The sequence below is a fragment of the Macaca nemestrina genome, chromosome 14 (genome assembly GCF_043159975.1).
Source record: "Macaca nemestrina isolate mMacNem1 chromosome 14, mMacNem.hap1, whole genome shotgun sequence".
Classification (NCBI taxonomy): domain Eukaryota; kingdom Metazoa; phylum Chordata; class Mammalia; order Primates; family Cercopithecidae; genus Macaca; species Macaca nemestrina.
Window position 1 is genome coordinate 113,121,280 of NC_092138.1, and position 16,527 is coordinate 113,137,806.

The window sequence follows — 16,527 nt, forward strand, 5'->3', positions numbered from 1 at the left end:
AAAAAGGCAGAAGGAGAAAGAAACAGGGCTTGGGCAGTTAAACGTTTACAATCCAACCAGGCAAGGCCTTTCTCTGTTCCTGAGTGAGTCTGAGGGTGTAACTGGCTTCCAGGAGCTCTGAATGCCAGGTATCTGACCACGAAGGGTTTCTTTCTGTCACCGTGTCAAGGTGGTCTGTTAATGTCTATAGTGTGCTCCTGACCCTTCATGAGCCACAATGATAAAACCTTGGCAGGTATGCTAGTTCCAACCCATCTTTTAACTTTTGCACAAAAACTGACCAAAATTGGGATCTTAAATCTTGAAATTCGTTGTATCCCTCTCTTTTGGCAACTGAATAATTTTCCATCTAAGATCCTAATACGGGTAACCCTTGCTGTCTAAAACATTCCTATTCACACTCGGGACATGGAATCGATATGGACAAATGTCTGGGATAAGAGTGGCATCCCTCACCATTCCTGGAGACAGCTCCAGTCTTGTAGGAAAAAGGCAAAAGCAGCTGTCTGAGTCAGAGAGCTTAAACATGACTGATATTAATAAATGAGCTTAGGTAGTGTCAGTTATTGGCAACTGATCTCCTCCTTATTAATATGGTCCCGCAATGGAGAGAAAAGATTTCTCCATGTTCTAGAATGCAAACAATGTTTTAATCTTTAATTATATTCTCAATTTCAACTCTTCTAGAGAGTTATAGCCACCTAGGCCTAGGATTATTTCTTTATTACACAGCCTCTCTGTGGTATTTAATGAATATTGTTACTTAATACTTGCCAGTGGGGGAAAGAATGACTTAGCAAATTTCTACCCAAGTTTTGATGACTTTTTCCAAAACTCAGGAAACTTACAGCTGCAAAGTTCTCTGTTTCCTTTGCAGGACATTAAGCCAGGCGACACCTCTGCCCACCAGCCCAAGCTCAGGGTGAGCCAGTCTGGTAATAACCTGTTCCCTTTGTACAGTGTCCCTGGAAAAGGAGGCTGAGGAAATGCTCTGCATTTGCAAGGCTTGTGGCAATGGACCAGTTTGCATCACATTCATGGTTTACTCACTGTTCCTTTGCTCAGAGGCAAACTAAACTCCAATAAAAAAAGATGCCAGATATTCTTGTTCAAGGTTCCTGTCCCATCAAAGTTGAAGAATTTAATATAAATTAATCAGCATATAACCAAATTCTGCCCTCAACAAAATACCAGGAGTCCAGGAACAAAACAAAGCCCAGGTAATCAAGAAGAAAATCAAGTCCCTGCAAGGACACATGTTCACAGTCACTATGCAAATGGCATCTAGAGCCAGGTTTTTGTAATCGAACTGCAGAAACCTAGAGTTTCATACCTGTATGGCAAAGGGGGGAAAAAAAAAAGAGAAAAAAAAACCCTTAAAAAAGGTCTCAAAATGAGCAACAGAAGAGATAATGATGTAATAGTTAGGAAGCTATGAGAAGAGACTTGTTTCATGAGCTTCATCCTGGCAAGTGTTTGCCTTGCTCGGTTTAAACAGCAATGACAACGATCACCCCCACTTCATGCATCACTATTGCCAAAGACAGATTCAAGTTGCTGCTTTGCTCTCTGTGATTCCCACTGGTTTTACATCAAGCAAAAGACAACATGAGCCTCTGCCTTTCAAGAACAGAAACAGCATCTACCACACATCTTGGAAAGGATCCAATCATCTGGATAAGCACCATGTGTAATTTCAAGTCAATGATCTTCTTGGGAATTAATGTGCAAGGCGGTGGCAGAAAATGAGCCTCTTCCAGTTAAATTCCCAGAGCCAAATCAGTGGCCGTACCAAAGGCAATCTGTTGTTCAAACACTGGAAGCCCTAGGTGTGAGTGCTGTGTCATTATCCCTGTTACCTCCTGAATGGGTGGCACTTCCTTCCAGCAACACTTGTCACTGCATGCTGTTTTTGTGGTGGTGTTGTTACTCAAACCTGAGAGGCAAGTCATCCAAGAATCGAAACGGAAAGTGAGGACTCTGCTCTCTTGAAAGTATGACAAGATACTGACGCTGAGGAAATGGCACCAGTAAGCTCCAAAGAACATCAAAAAAATACTATTCAGCAATAAAATGGAACCAACCGCTGATACATGCAACATAAAGGAATCTCAAAAACATCATGTTGAGTAGAAGAAATCAGAAGGAAAATACTATGTTCTGCATGACTCCACTAATACGGAAGTTCTAGAAGAGGCAAAGCTAAGATATAAGTATAGAGATCAGAACAGTAGTTGCCTGGGGTGGGAGAGAAACTGGAGACAAGTATAGCGCACTCTTTGGAGGAGTTCTGCTATAAAAGAGAGACATGAGGTGGGAGCTGGGAGGCAGAATGGTGTCATGGGCGTGTGTTGTTACAGGGAACGGTTTTCAGGGTAAGCATGTTTTATCTATGAATGAGAATAATCAGGAGAAAAGGGAAAAATGATGGTGTAGTACGGAAAAAGGAGACCAATGGAGACACGGCCTGGAGTAGGTGAGAGGGATCCATCAACAAGTAGAAGGGCTGTTCTTAGCTTGGAGCATGAATAGCTCACCCCCAGGGACCGCACAGAATGAAGCCCAGGAAACAAGTGTGCCCTTAATCAAGCAGACAGAATCTTTTCATGGAAGATAATATAATGCAAGAGAAATTGCCTGTCCCCACAACTTCCAGGGCATGGAAGTAATAGTTTTCAAAGTAAGCTTTCTGAAAAACTATTTGTTTTCCCTCAAACCTAAATGAGATCTAGGTTTGCTGGATAAGAACACAGTCACCTCTGCCGTCACCGAAAACCGGCATTTCATCAGGCCAAGTTGTTAAAACTCAGAGGAGTCCTAGGCCATTCAGCCTGGCCATACTGATTAAAAGCAATATTCCATGTTAACACAAAAGCACACAACACTGGATTAGAAAATCGAGGCTGCTAAGACAGAACACAGGTAAACATAGCTACATCTCTCAAATAATAAATACATAGATATCACAATATATGACTTATAGATCAATTAAATAAGATAGCCACTGTCCAGGCTGATCTCAATCCTACGAGGCTCAAAAAGCCCAACAATGTTTACACAGCAACAGTGGACACAGCCTCTTTATGGAAACAATAGTGCCCCTTGTACAAAAAACTTAATTTGAGCACTTGGAAATCCTAGAAGTGAGGTCACTTCATTAGTGCCCGCTGAACGCTAACACGTGATAAAATACATTTCATCGTGAACAAGATCTTGATCTTCTATCAAGCTTCTCTGGAAGGGGAGAAAGATATGAATCACTGATCCCATGAATCACTCATCCTATGGGAGCTCAGGGAGGAATCTGAGTCTTCAGAGACTACTACTGTCGGAGCCCTGGATTTTGAAAACAAACACATCGTACACGTCTCCTTCATTCTTGCCATGCCTGTGCTCTCGGCACAGCTGGGCAGAACTAGTAGTTTTGCTGTGGCAGCCTTAGTGCCATCCAACTGCTAACACAAGCCATGCAGAAACCTGCCCGTCACTGCACTAACACACACGGGGTTGCAGAGAAAGGTGTGTGAGGAACCCAGACGTGAGCCTTTCACTGCTTTCCCCCATTGTTTTAAAAAAAACCTTTCCTTAGAATCCTGTAAGCCTATGCAAGAAAGCATCTAGCACTCTCAAGGAAATAAACCCTCCATCCTTCACAGCCAGTAGCAGAGAAATGTGGTGAAGGGCGGCTGGGCTTCCCCAAGTGGACCTCCCTCCCCACTCTGCCCGTGGCCTTCTAAGGCACTGGAAGAAGGTCATGTCAGTCAACTTGGTCCATGTCGCTATGATGCTCTGCTCCTTGTTTGCTCCTGTCTCTACTCAGAGCTTCCCAAAAGCCAAGATTGTATCTTATTCATCTCTGAATCCCCAGCACAGTGTATAGAACCAAGCATTTGTAGGCCCTGAGTAAATATTTACTGAATAAATAAGTGAATTGGGTTTACAGGCTCAGCCACTGTTCCTGTGTGCAATGTGATGGTTTTAAAATATGTCCACAAATTCTTTGACACGTCTTTCTTCAAAAGGGAGAGCCTTATCCCCTCCCCTTGAATGTCAGTCAAACTTCGTGACTCATTGCAAATGAACAGAATGGGGTAGAACTGACGCTATGTGTCTTCTGAGATTAGGTCATAAAAAGAATGGCTGCTGCCTGGCTCTCATTCTCCTATATTGCTGGCTCTGGAGGAGCCAGAAGCGTTGTCATGAGGATATTCAAGCAGTCTGTGGTGAGGCCTAGGTGGAGAGGAACCAAGATTTCCTGCCAATGGCCAGCGCCAACCTCCCTGCCATGTGAGTGAGCCACCTTGCAAGTGGAGCTCCTAACCTCAGCCAAACCTCAGGTGACTGCGGCCTTACAACAGGCTCTGGGTCAGACCCACCCAAACGAGCCACTCCTAGATTCCTAACCCACAGAAACTGTGAGAGACAATGCTCATGGCTGTTAAAGCACTAAGTTTTAAAGCAATCTGTTATGAAGCAATAGATAATTAACTAACATAGCAACCTTGGTGGATTTCGGTGTTTTATAAGGGGGTTGAAAGGATTTTCTTAATGACAAAAAGTTAGTTTATAGTTACGTTGTGCTTATAATAAAAATTTTGTAATAAGGAGTCTTCTATAGAATACAACCATAAGATGAGTATTGATATGCAAATTTGAATATTCCATAGATCAAATTATGCTCCCTTAAATTTCACAACTATAGTCAATAAAATGTTGAGATATGAAATAGAAAAATACTATAATATACTCCTTTTTTGAGATTTTTTTGCTTTTAAAACCTATTTATTGCTTTAAAAAACTATAGCTTTTAAAAACTATATATGATATATTCATAGAAAAAGTCTAGAACAATATCCATCCTAATCTTAATAACTTTTTTCAAAATCTACATTATGTATATACTATTATTGTTCTATTTCCTAGCTTGAAAAAGAAAAACAAAACTTTTTAGGGTGGCAGCCATGTTGCATTTCCAGCCAACATCAAGCATAATGAGTGGCACATAGTAGGTGCTCAGTGGAAGTGCAATAGGGTGGGGTGCAGCGGCTCACATCTATAATCCCAGCACTTTCGAAGGCCAAGGTGAAAGGATCATTTAAGCTCAGGAGTTGGAGGCTGCAATGAGCTGTGATCACGCCACTGCACTCCAGCCTGGGTGACACAGGGAGAACCTGCCTCTAAAAAGAAACAAAAAGGGGAGTGGGGGAGGCAACTGATGTCTTTTAGATATAGATTCTGCCTACTGGACAGTAGTTCTATAATGGGATTCCAGGATAATGTAAGCCCAAAAAGCTCAATGATGTGAAAAGGTAGCAGTCAATTTTCACAGGAAATAGGCTACTAAGTATAGGAAATCATTTTTATGTTGTATTCTTAGGACATAGTAACCACTTTTCTCTTTGAAACTATTTTGAGTGATTTATTATAAATTTATAATGGCAGTTGTGAATACCTCTTGCTCTTTTTTTTTTTTTTTTTGGCATGAGAACAGAGTCTGTTGATTGCCCTGATGCTTAAAATAGTTTCTAAGTGTCCTCATAATAGCATGTCACCTGTAAACAGGTTTCAAGCCAATGCAAATTAACAAATGGTGAACAGATGGACTAAGAACTGACTTTTGTCAAGAGAGAGTTAGCAACAAACACTTTTTGGCTCCAGTCTTATGGGACCATTAGAAAGTCTTTTACTTCTTGCCAAACATCTTGCCTCAGTAGACAATCCATGCAGGGAAAATGACAAGTTACAAGGCCCGTTAGACTTTAGAGAGCTGAAAGTTGAGATTTGCAGAATCACCATATCAACACACGAGAAACAACAGGTAGAATAACAGCCGTTGAGAAGCGTTCTGCCAAATAGTAAAACCTCTGGCTTGCATCACTAAAAGCAGCTGTCCCAGTAGTGAGCTTCTTTTTGAAAAACATGGCCCCTGTGCGTGCAAGCAGCAGACACAAGCTACTTGTCGAGACTGGCTGGTTACGTTCCTCCTATCCTGGAAGCAAGTGTGAACTGTGAAGAACGTCTGAAAATCACGGAAGTGGTGGCAGCTAGAGAAAGGATCCCCAGAGCAGTCACCCCTTGGGATCCCGCCGGCTCTTCACTGGCCTTTCTCCTCCTCATTCGTCGAGCCTCTGCCTCACGTTGGCTCCTCGGGGAAGCCTTCTTTGATCACCCTATTTAAGCAGTATCCCCCACTCCCATACTTTCCCCCACTCTGTAGTCCCTTCCTAGCACTAAGCATAACTACAAATTACGGCATTAATTTATTAATTTGTTGAGGGGTGCTTTTTTGGTCTCCTCCCGCCCTCGAAATGAAAAGCTTAACAAAGATGGGATAATGTCTGTCCTGCCCATGTTTATATCCCTAGGGCCTAGAAACATGCCTGACACATAGTAGGTACAATAAATATTTGCTAACCAAACAAAATGAGACCTTGAGCAAAGGTAAACAATCAAGTCGTATATGCAAACACTCCCTTGGACTGGAAAAGAATGCTGTTTGTAACTGAGGATGTAAACAGAGGAAGGTACGCGAAGTGAGCAGGACAGGCGAGGGAATGCCTCTCAGGCATCTGGCCCTCCCAGAGGAGTGTGCACACTGACAAAACAGGGACTGATGTGCCCACATTTCTCATTCCACATCATCGAGTGAGCCTTTGCACTCACCTACTAGGGATTCTAATCAAAAGGACCCAACAGGTTGAATGAACCAAGTGGATGAATCAAGTGTGGCATATTCAAAGGAAGACTACACTGCAACAGAAAAGGACAACTGGATGAATCTAACACATATGATGTTAAGTGAAAAAGAGCTCATACAAAAAAATGACACTGCATGATTCCACTTATATGAAGTTCAAGGACAGGCAATATTAACTGTTTAAAGAAGTCAGAATGGTGTTAAACTTGGGAAGGAGGGCAGCACGGGTATAGACAGAGAACAAAGAAGAGGAACCCTTATGGGATTCTGGAAGTGGTGGCTACATGGATGTACACAAGTGTGAGAAAATCATTAAACTGTATGCTCTGTGAAGCTTACTGTATCCGTTATCTTTCCTAATGGGAAAAAGAAGAGCACATATATTACTATTTTTAAACATGAACAAATGAACCTAGCATTTATTCTAATCTCAGCTCTAGCAGGTTCTCTAGGTGGACTGCAGCTTAACCAAAGGTGCTCCTCAGCTGTCTCATTTATAAAATAAGGATAACTGTACTCATATTCTACCACCTTTGGGAATGTGACAAGGAAACAAATAATAAGCCATGAGGTCTCTTAAAATCCTAGGTGGAAAAGTCACATACAAAATATGTAAAATAAACTTGCATTATAGCTGTTTCACAAAGATCTATGCAAATTATGTTACCATCATGCTTGGTTTCTAATCCTAACAGATGCCCTTTTAAAAGAAAGAAATAATTCAGGGCTGGGTGTGGTAGCTTATACCTGTAATCCCAGCACTTTGGGAGGCCAAGGCAGGTGGATCACCTGAGGTCAGGAGTTCGAAACCAGCCTAGTCAACATAGTGAAACCCCATCTCTACTAAAAATACAAAAGTTAGCTGGGCATGGTGGTGTGCATTTGCAATCCCAGCTACTTGGGAAGCCGAGACACGAGAATTGCTTGAACCTGACGGGGTAGAGGAGGGCAGAGGTTGCAGTGAGCCGAGATCATGCCACTGCACTCCAGCCTGGGTGAAAAAGCAAAACTCCGTCTCAAAAAAAGGAAGGGAGAGAGGGAGGGAACTCTGAAGAAAACAATAACTTTCCACTACCCCGAAACAAGTATAAAGTAAAGAAGTTCACCCAGTACTAAAGTAGTTTTTCAAACCCGTCACTCACTGAGGTGGTAGAACAAGAGTTGTGGGCTGAGCCTTTGGTCTACGTTTGGCAGATACTCCCATCTGATTAGCGGAGCGCTTCAACGACTGCTGATTCAAAAGGCCAGATGCTAGTCCTGCATGGTACTGCAACTGCAGAGAAAAACAAAACAAAAGGGAAAGAAAAATAGCATTTGGTAAAAGCAGGACAAATGGTATTAAACTAGCAATGCTTGATAATCTTATCCCCTTAGAACATTTTAAGTAACTTCAAATACAACTGCTCACATTCTGCTTCAAGGAATTTATCCATAAAAAGATAATCAAACAGGAAACGAAACAAGAACAAGACTGTTCATCACAGCATTACCTCATGATGAAAAACTGGAAGCAGTCAAAATGTCCAACAAATGACTGTGAAATTGATTAAAATAGAGAAAGAACTTCACAATATCATTTTGTTGAAAAGAAAAGAAGGTTCCATTGTAAACAGAGAGGCACTTAAAAAAATGTTCTCTAAAACGCTGACTGTATTTTTCAGTAGCAGAATTTGAGTGATTTTTACTTTATTTTTCACTACTATTCATATGCTTTTTGTAAATGGTTTTAAAGCCTATGTAATTTTTTAGTAAGAAAATCCAGAGGTTTTCCTTAGAGACAAAGTTAGTTCTGGGAAGTCTTGCTACCGTCGTATCTTGCTTATAATAAAAACCATAGAATTTGTAGTCTACTGCAGCACACCATGACCACGACATGGCTTATCATACATAGATTCAAACATACTATGAGTCTGCATTCAGAACCACTGAGCTCTCTTTTAAATGGTTAAATTACAAATATCAATCATAAGAACAAGCTCATGAATATATCTTAGAACAATGTATACAAATGGATATAAGCTCATTGGAGAGAACAGAGTGGAGAAGCCAATTTCAAGTCCATGGACGTGCAACTGGAACAATGTCATGGAGGTAAAGCAGCAGCATGCTTTAAATGTGTCTGGTGCCAGCATCCTTTGCTTGATCCCTGGACAAACTGCTGAGCTTCACGGTGACTTAGGATAGATAACTTTACTTCTCTATACTTCAATTTATTATTGGGAAAGACAAATGATACTGCCCAGTTCTAAACCAAACAAGACTTTGAATTATAATTTATGTAAAATATAATACACACATTTTAAGTGAACAGTTTAAGGAGTTTTGACAAATGTATATACCTCTATAACTACCACCCCAATCAAGATAAAGAAACTTTCCATCACCACAGAAAGCTCATTTGTGCCCTAACGCAGTCAATCCCCTTAACATCTACCATCAGGAAATTCTGATTTAAAATATAACTCATCATTCTCACTCCTTGCTAAATGAAGCTTATAACCAATTTGACGTATGACAATAACTTTTAGCTTCCCTTTCTAATCCCATGCTTTTGTATTTTAGATCATAAGAGTTGTCATCAATATCACTATAATAAAATTATCCTTGAAAGGTATCCCAATTTTGAGCAGATGTAAATAAAAGATTCACATGTGAAAATGCCAAGCTAAGAACTTGGATAGAGACCATTTATAACATCCAATGTGTTCCTTCCTCTCTTCTCAAATTAAGAAAGGTCTTTCAAACATTTATTTAGAATTATCTAAACATACAAATAGTAATTCATTCTAAAGCTCTGAATCAATTTCTTCTCAAAACGCTCTTCCAAGGCACAGATTTTCTTTGCCGAGTCAGCTGCATTACAGCTCACAGTAATGAAACTGGCGACCACCATATAAAAGGGGCTGGGCCTTGGATGCAAAGGGCAATAACGTTCTGAAAAATAAACAGCCTCATCTAAAGCCACAGGGCCGCCTGCAAATAGAGAGCAGAGAAAACAAAACCAACTGAAATGATCTGCTGCTGGAACGTGGCTATAAAAACGAGGATATCCAGTGATCCAGTACGACTGTGTTTGGAGCATCCATACCGCTTTTTAAAAGGCTCTTGATTTACTTGGACGATTTGCTGTGGGAGCCTTACGGGTGCCCAACACAAGACAAACATACATCACATTCATAATAAATATGGAGCTCTTTTCAGGGTGGAAAAGGGGCGGGGGGATCATAATTTGGCTCTAACAACTCATCTTAGACCAATGAATTTTGCTCAACTGTTTTTTTCCTACAGATTTCTTAAATGGGAAATCAATGGAGGCAAGGGACAGTACAAGTTTGAAAGACAATGTTTCAAAATGTCAGCTACTTGGGTTTCGATCTTCCCTGCCAGAATTTGCAATGAGTGCAATATGCATGGGGCTTTACGAAATTACAGGGAAAGACAGCTTGGCAGGGGCCTCCTCCTGGCTAAAGGAATTGTCTCTCCTTTTGGCTCTCCTCCTTTGTATTTATTAGGGTCCATGCAAGCTCAGCCGTTCCAGCCCTGCTGACTCTTTGAGTGGAAGAGTCCTGCTAACTATGCAGAGTCACAGGGTGATTTTGCCCACCTGGCATCATTTTGATCATTTGCTCAAACAAACAAACAAAAAACCCAAAACAGCAGAAATGTATGCTAACTGCTATCTGTCTTTTAAAGGGTTCCTTTGAAACCTCAACCATCTTGGATGCTCTCAATGTACAGTGCACCTCTGACAGCACACATAGGTGGAAGGACGCTTCTTCCCCCAAAACAAAATCTGCCCTTGAGAGCTGACTCATAATGATTAAGCAGCACTTGTTAATCATATATATGTATCCCAGTTTCTAGGAACACGGCTCTGACTGTCAAGATCTATAGGGGCCCATTAAATATTTACTGAACCACCTTTATAATGGGAGAAAAGGTCAAAGTTAATAAAACTGACAGGCAGCTCCTGTCCAACTGGATTATACATTATTTAAGCACCAATACTCCATTCCATGGAACACAGTTTAGATCTGAAGAGGCTCTTGGAAAATGTTCACTCAGCCAATGGTTCTAAAACAGAAGAAGGGAGTTCAGAATGAATCTACAAATTAACATTAGAAACATATAACTCCCCAAAATACTGCCATCAGTTCTCAATTACAGGTTCTGTAATATTTTCTATAAAAATATATTTCAAGAAACATACTTATCTCCAAATGTCTGCAGCATGGAAACAACTCTATTTCAAAAAGCAACTTATTAAAAGTTCTAATGTGATTTTTCTATCGAAGATCGTTTCTCCACTAACCAGCAGGAATAAAAATGAAAGAAGGAGAGAAATGATCTATTCTTTTAACTTCCATATCTGACAAGTGCGGGGAATGGGAGTGTTGATGTGGTTGGTGAGTTGGAAGGGAAGGTTCGTGACTTACTGTTAAGTCACCGCTCCACAGGAACAGCCATTTCCGTGTTGCAGTGTTCTCTGAATTTTTTAAAGTATTTCTCTCAGTTACAACTTTGCCATCTATTAATTTCCACTTTCTATTTTCTATGAATGACCTGGGATTTTTCTATCAGTTCTCAACCTGAAGCCCTCTCTAACCAATTATATCTACTAATTACCTCTATACCTGAGAAAGTTTTAGCGATTAATAATGATCTGAGGAAAGACCAATTAAAATGAGGAAAACTTTGATTTACTGAGTCGTTTTAAAATAACGCTGTTTTAGTCATATTGAATACATAAGAGGCTCCAAGTTGTCAGGCAGGGTCCTGATGAAATGTAAGTGGGAGAGGAAGGGCCTCTGCAATCAGCAGCCTCTCTGGAAATGTGCTCCTGGGCTTTGCTACTACCACACTGGGTGACCTTACATATCTCCTGTCCCTCTCTAGAAAATATGCATGACATTTTCTCTGAGGACCCACCGAACTCTAAAATTTGATTCCTTTGTATTTCTAAAGGTAGAAAGGTATTTGACATGAAGGAATATCCCTGCAATATTAATACAAGAGACTTAACAAACCTTTTTCTGTTGGATAGCCAAGGTCTTTATAGAATCCTCTTTTGAAGAGTCCAAACTATTGGGAGTCAAAATTCAATTAGCTTTAAAATATGCTCAAATTACAAATAACATATACCAGAAGGAAATGATATAAAAGGCAATGATAAAAACAGGATTCAAATGCGGTTTCTTTTTTTTTTTTTTTTTTTGAGACAGAGTCTCCCTCTGTCGCCCAGGCTGGACTGCAGTGGCCGGATCTCGGCTCACTGCAAGCTCCGCCCTCCGGGTTTACGCCATTCTCCTGCCTCAGCCTCCCGAGTAGCTGGGACTACAGGTGCCCGCCACCTCGCCCGGCCAGTTTTTTTGTACTTTTTAGTAGAGACGGGGTTTCACTGTGTTAGCCAGGATGGTCTCGATCTCCTGACCTCGTGATCCGCCCGTCTCGGCCTCCCAAAGTGCTGGGATTACAGGCTTGAGCCACCGCGCCCGGCCTCAAACGCAAAGTTTCTGACTTAAATCTTGGGTTCAGGAAATGAGATGAGCAATGACCCCTCCCCCATTCACTCTCCACTTGCTTGATGTCTTCCGCAGTGTTCTGAACGCTTCTACCCGCCCCAAAATATCCATAGGTAAATGTTTTGCGCTGGACCAAAGTTTGAAAAGAGAATAGAAGGAAACTCATCAAACCGATCATGTTCAATATACTAATTAAGCCAGTGGCATTCAATTAGGCCTAGTACTTAAAAGCTGAAGTGTATGCTGGAACTTCCCTGGGGTCCATGCTACAGCATCCCATCCTATGCAGCATTGCTCTACCCTTGCATCTGGCCCGAATCCCACTTTAAGAGAACCTGACATTTGACAATCTCAAAACATATAAGCCAGATCAATCAAGATTTGATTCTTCTCACTATGAAAATCACTATTTCTTTCTCAAGATTCACCAAAGGCTTTTTTAAGGATGAAGGGGAAAAAAAGAGCTCTCCTGGCCATAAGTTATGATTGACTTTATTTTTTTAAAATAACTTTGCATATAATTACATATAAGGGCAAAGAACGGCACAGAACTAAGTTATAATAAATTCTGTCTGGCTTAGACCAGAGGACCCACAGGAGGGCAGAAGAGATCAAGGGGGTAGGGAGCCCCACCATCTCCTCTGCCAGTCACTCCAGGCCAATTTCCTTCTCCAAGCACAAAGCTCCTGTCTGTACTGGGAAATGCGCCCAGAAAAGGCAGCCTTGTGTTATTCCTGGGTCTGGGAGTGAAGCTGCCACCCAGGGAGTCTTATCTCTAGGGCACAGACCTTGTTATTGATGACTCTATTCTGTACAATGTCCAGGATAGTGCATTGAATACAGGTGATGCTAATGAATTTGTCAGCTAACAAGTAGACTGGCAGATTCGTGGGAATGCTGGTTTGGCTTGGCAATGCAACCAATCTAGAACAGACTGCCTCCATCTGACAGTCCTCTTATGGCTGGCCTCTTATGAAAGCAAATACACTGCTTTCTAGGTGCCCACTGTCATGACAGAACCACAAAAGAAACCTTTTTGCCTCTTATTCCAATTGCCCAAAAGTGGGTATGTTCACAGGCTTGAGTTCAGAAAAAGGGGTCCATAGGGACTGCCCCTGGATGACTTCAAATCACAGAATTTAACAATAGAGAAAAACCATAGCAGATGCCAATCTTCCCCCTACCCACAACCCCATTTCACATGAGAGGAGATGCCAGCCTTAAAGAGGTCACTGACCCCAGGTCACATCATTCGCAGGAGGACGGTGGGCCATACAGGGTTTGCCTTAATAATGCTGTCCCGCGGGGACAGGTGTGCTGCATCTTTCTAACTGGAGATACTGACATTTATCTCCCCTTAGGCAACGGAACACAGCAATCCCTCCTGGACAGGAGCTGGCCCATGCCAAGGAGGCAGCCACATTCCTGTCACCGGCCTCTCCTGGCTCCTGCTTGTCATGATAGAACTCTTCACTCTGCCCTCCTGCAGGCGCTGAGATGTTGCATGCTTTTCCCTCCCACTGACTCCAGTCATGTGTTAGGTGGTGAGTTTGAAGAAGTTTTAAACTCTATTGTCTTCAAGTTTTAATATTCAGGGTTAAATACCTTAGAGAAAAGAAATCAAGAAACCATAGTTTCATCAGAAAATCTAAATTCCAGATGCACAGTGGCACGTTGAACCTTCCTAGCAGTTTTGATATGGCTCTGTCACAGAGCAGTTGTGCTTCTGTCTAATGGGTTTCCAGGAGATTCCACATGTATCCTCTGTTTCTACTGAAGAATTCTCTTTGCGAATGTATATTATATATAATGATAGCAAGAAAGGACACCCGTGCCACTTCCCCTGTAGATCACTGACCAAAACAGCCAGAGCTGGCTGACATAAGTGCACTGAAAATCCTTCCAATGTACAACAGAACACACCAAAGCCCACAGCCACAACCTGAGGACACATGACACCTGGAACAATCCACACCACATATACCTGGATCAAGTCACACCCCATACAGCTGGGATGTGTGTTGCAGCACTGGGAGGTAGGGTGCTAATCTGAGAGTCTCACACAGTCATGTTTCCCCAGACCATTAAGCTTTCAACTCGAACTAAGAACTGTGCAAAATCAGGAAACTTTGTCACCACTGTGAGTTGCAAGGACCTTTGCCCCTCATTACTGAAATATGTTTTCTTTCCAGCTAATGAGAAAGAATCATGTATTACAATAGAGCTCTGGTTCTTCTTTTGAACGTAACTCTAAGCAAAAAACAGGCAAGCTCGTCTGGTATTATCTGTGCCAAGGAAAACAGCTACAGAAAAATACCATAAATCTAATTGTTTTGCTTGGGTTTTAATCTAAATATCAGATAATGATATTAGCTTCTTTCCTCCTTTTATCTCCTAATGCTTCTTTCAAATAGCCAATAGTTTAGAAAAAACACCTTAGACTTGAGCTTTTATGGGTAAATAATCTTTTTACTTGGTCAAAACAGCATCAGTAAACCATAAGAAGGAAGCCTTCAATTTACTTGCCTATTTGTTCTCTCCTGGAAGCTCGGTTTCAGCTCCTTCAATTACTAGGAAAGCAGGACAGCAAATCAGAGCTGCGCTTCCTGCTCCACTGTGGCATTATTTACATGCTAAATGCCATCTGAGTTTCTTTCTTCCCTACATATTAGTGCTCAAATGTCCAAACTTCAAAAGCTATCCAAGAAGTAAACAGAGACGATGGATAGCAGCCCTTTTCTCTCTTAAATATCTGTAATGGTTAGGGTTGTTTAGATGGTTCTATTGCAACTCCCCAGAATTTCCACCTTTATTAATAGGCCTTTCTCCACGACTGCTCCTGTTTACGCTACAGCTGTATGCATGTTACCATCCTTCAAAGATGCCAGTCTGACAGAAGGAGAATGACTCACATATCTGAATGAATTCACTAACAAAGCAAACTAAAATGTGGCTAACAATGGAAGAAACAAACATCATAGGGATTATTTGTAAAGGGAAAGAGAAAGACAACTGAAGAAGGGAAAAAATGGGAAGATAAGCAGCTAAGAAAAGACAGACAAGGGTATATAAAAATTGGTGTTTTCCTGTCTCCCAGGAGCCCCCTCTCACTTCACACCAGGCGCTCACCCCATCTGCCTTGCATGGTCTCAGAGACCAATGGACAGGGTCATAAAGATCACGTTGGAGAGTCACCTGGTGTCAAGGGTTGAACGTTTTTGTCTCCCCAAAATTCTTCTGTTTCAATACACATTGGCCTAATTCCCAATGTGATGGTATTTGAAGCTGGACCCTTTGGGAGATAATCAGGTTTAGATAAGGCCATGAGGGTGATGCCCCCATGGTGGGATTAATGCCCTTAAAGAAGAGGAAGAGATCAGATTTCTCTCTCTCCACCATGAGAGGATATAGCAAGAAGGTGGCCATCTGCAAACCAGGAAGAGAGCCCTCACCAGACACCAAATCTGCCAGCACCTTGACCTTGGACTTTCCGGCCTTCTGAACTGGGAGAAATAAATGCTTGTTGTTTACCCCAGTCTATGGTATTTTATTACGCAGCCTAAATTAAGACACATGGCCACTTAAGGAGATGCAGGCCAAAAATATAAATAGGATCAACGCAAAATTTGACAACACAGTAATGAGAGCATCATAACAGATTATTGACAGGCCGTGACGATGAATGAGAATATGCCCTCCGAAGAGGGACAACATGGTGGGCTATCTTGTTTGCCCATGTTTCTATTGGAGGAAGAAGGCCATGTCAGATGCACCATCATGTTCTTGTCACCAGCTAAGGATGAACCACCCCAGAATCCTTATCCATTTGCATATTACACTTCTGGACTCAAGAAAAACAGATTGTGCATCTGATATTTCAGTTATTAACCAAAGACAGAAGTAACAGGGAAGAAAGACACATCTCAGGATTATCTTTATATTTCTACCAGAAATGCAGGACATTAGTTTTTAAACACATACTTAAGGCCTGAATCAAAAGTCTACAAAGTAAGGCTAGAATTATGACTGAGGTCCTAACAATGAAATTCTGTATTTAAATGTTACTCTGAGCAGTCTGCGCTTGACTTCCTAGTACAAAAATCAACATCAGTGAAATTTAAATATGGAATGCAAACATTTTACTAGTCACCAAAAGTCTCCAATTAGGCAGCTAGTGACGGGGGGCTGGTGTATTAGTCCATTTTCACACTGCTATAAAGATACTTCCAGAGACTGGGTAATTTATAAAGGAAAGAGGTTTAATTGACTCACAGTGCCACATGACTGGAGAGGCCTCAGGAAACTTAC

At 41.5% G+C, this 16,527-nt stretch overlaps 1 protein-coding gene across 3 annotated transcripts in view; it reads right to left on the reverse strand.

Annotated features, from left to right (window-relative positions):
• The window catches only part of LOC105464057 (mediator complex subunit 27), a 217,355-nt gene that overhangs the window by 142,837 nt on the left and 57,991 nt on the right, over positions 1-16,527 (reverse strand). For all 3 annotated transcript variants that reach the window (XM_071078489.1, XM_011711705.2, XM_011711706.3), the window contains exon 3: positions 7,840-7,970. In XM_071078489.1, the coding sequence (XP_070934590.1) occupies positions 7,840-7,970 (131 nt within the window). The remainder of the gene's footprint in view (positions 1-7,839; positions 7,971-16,527) is intronic.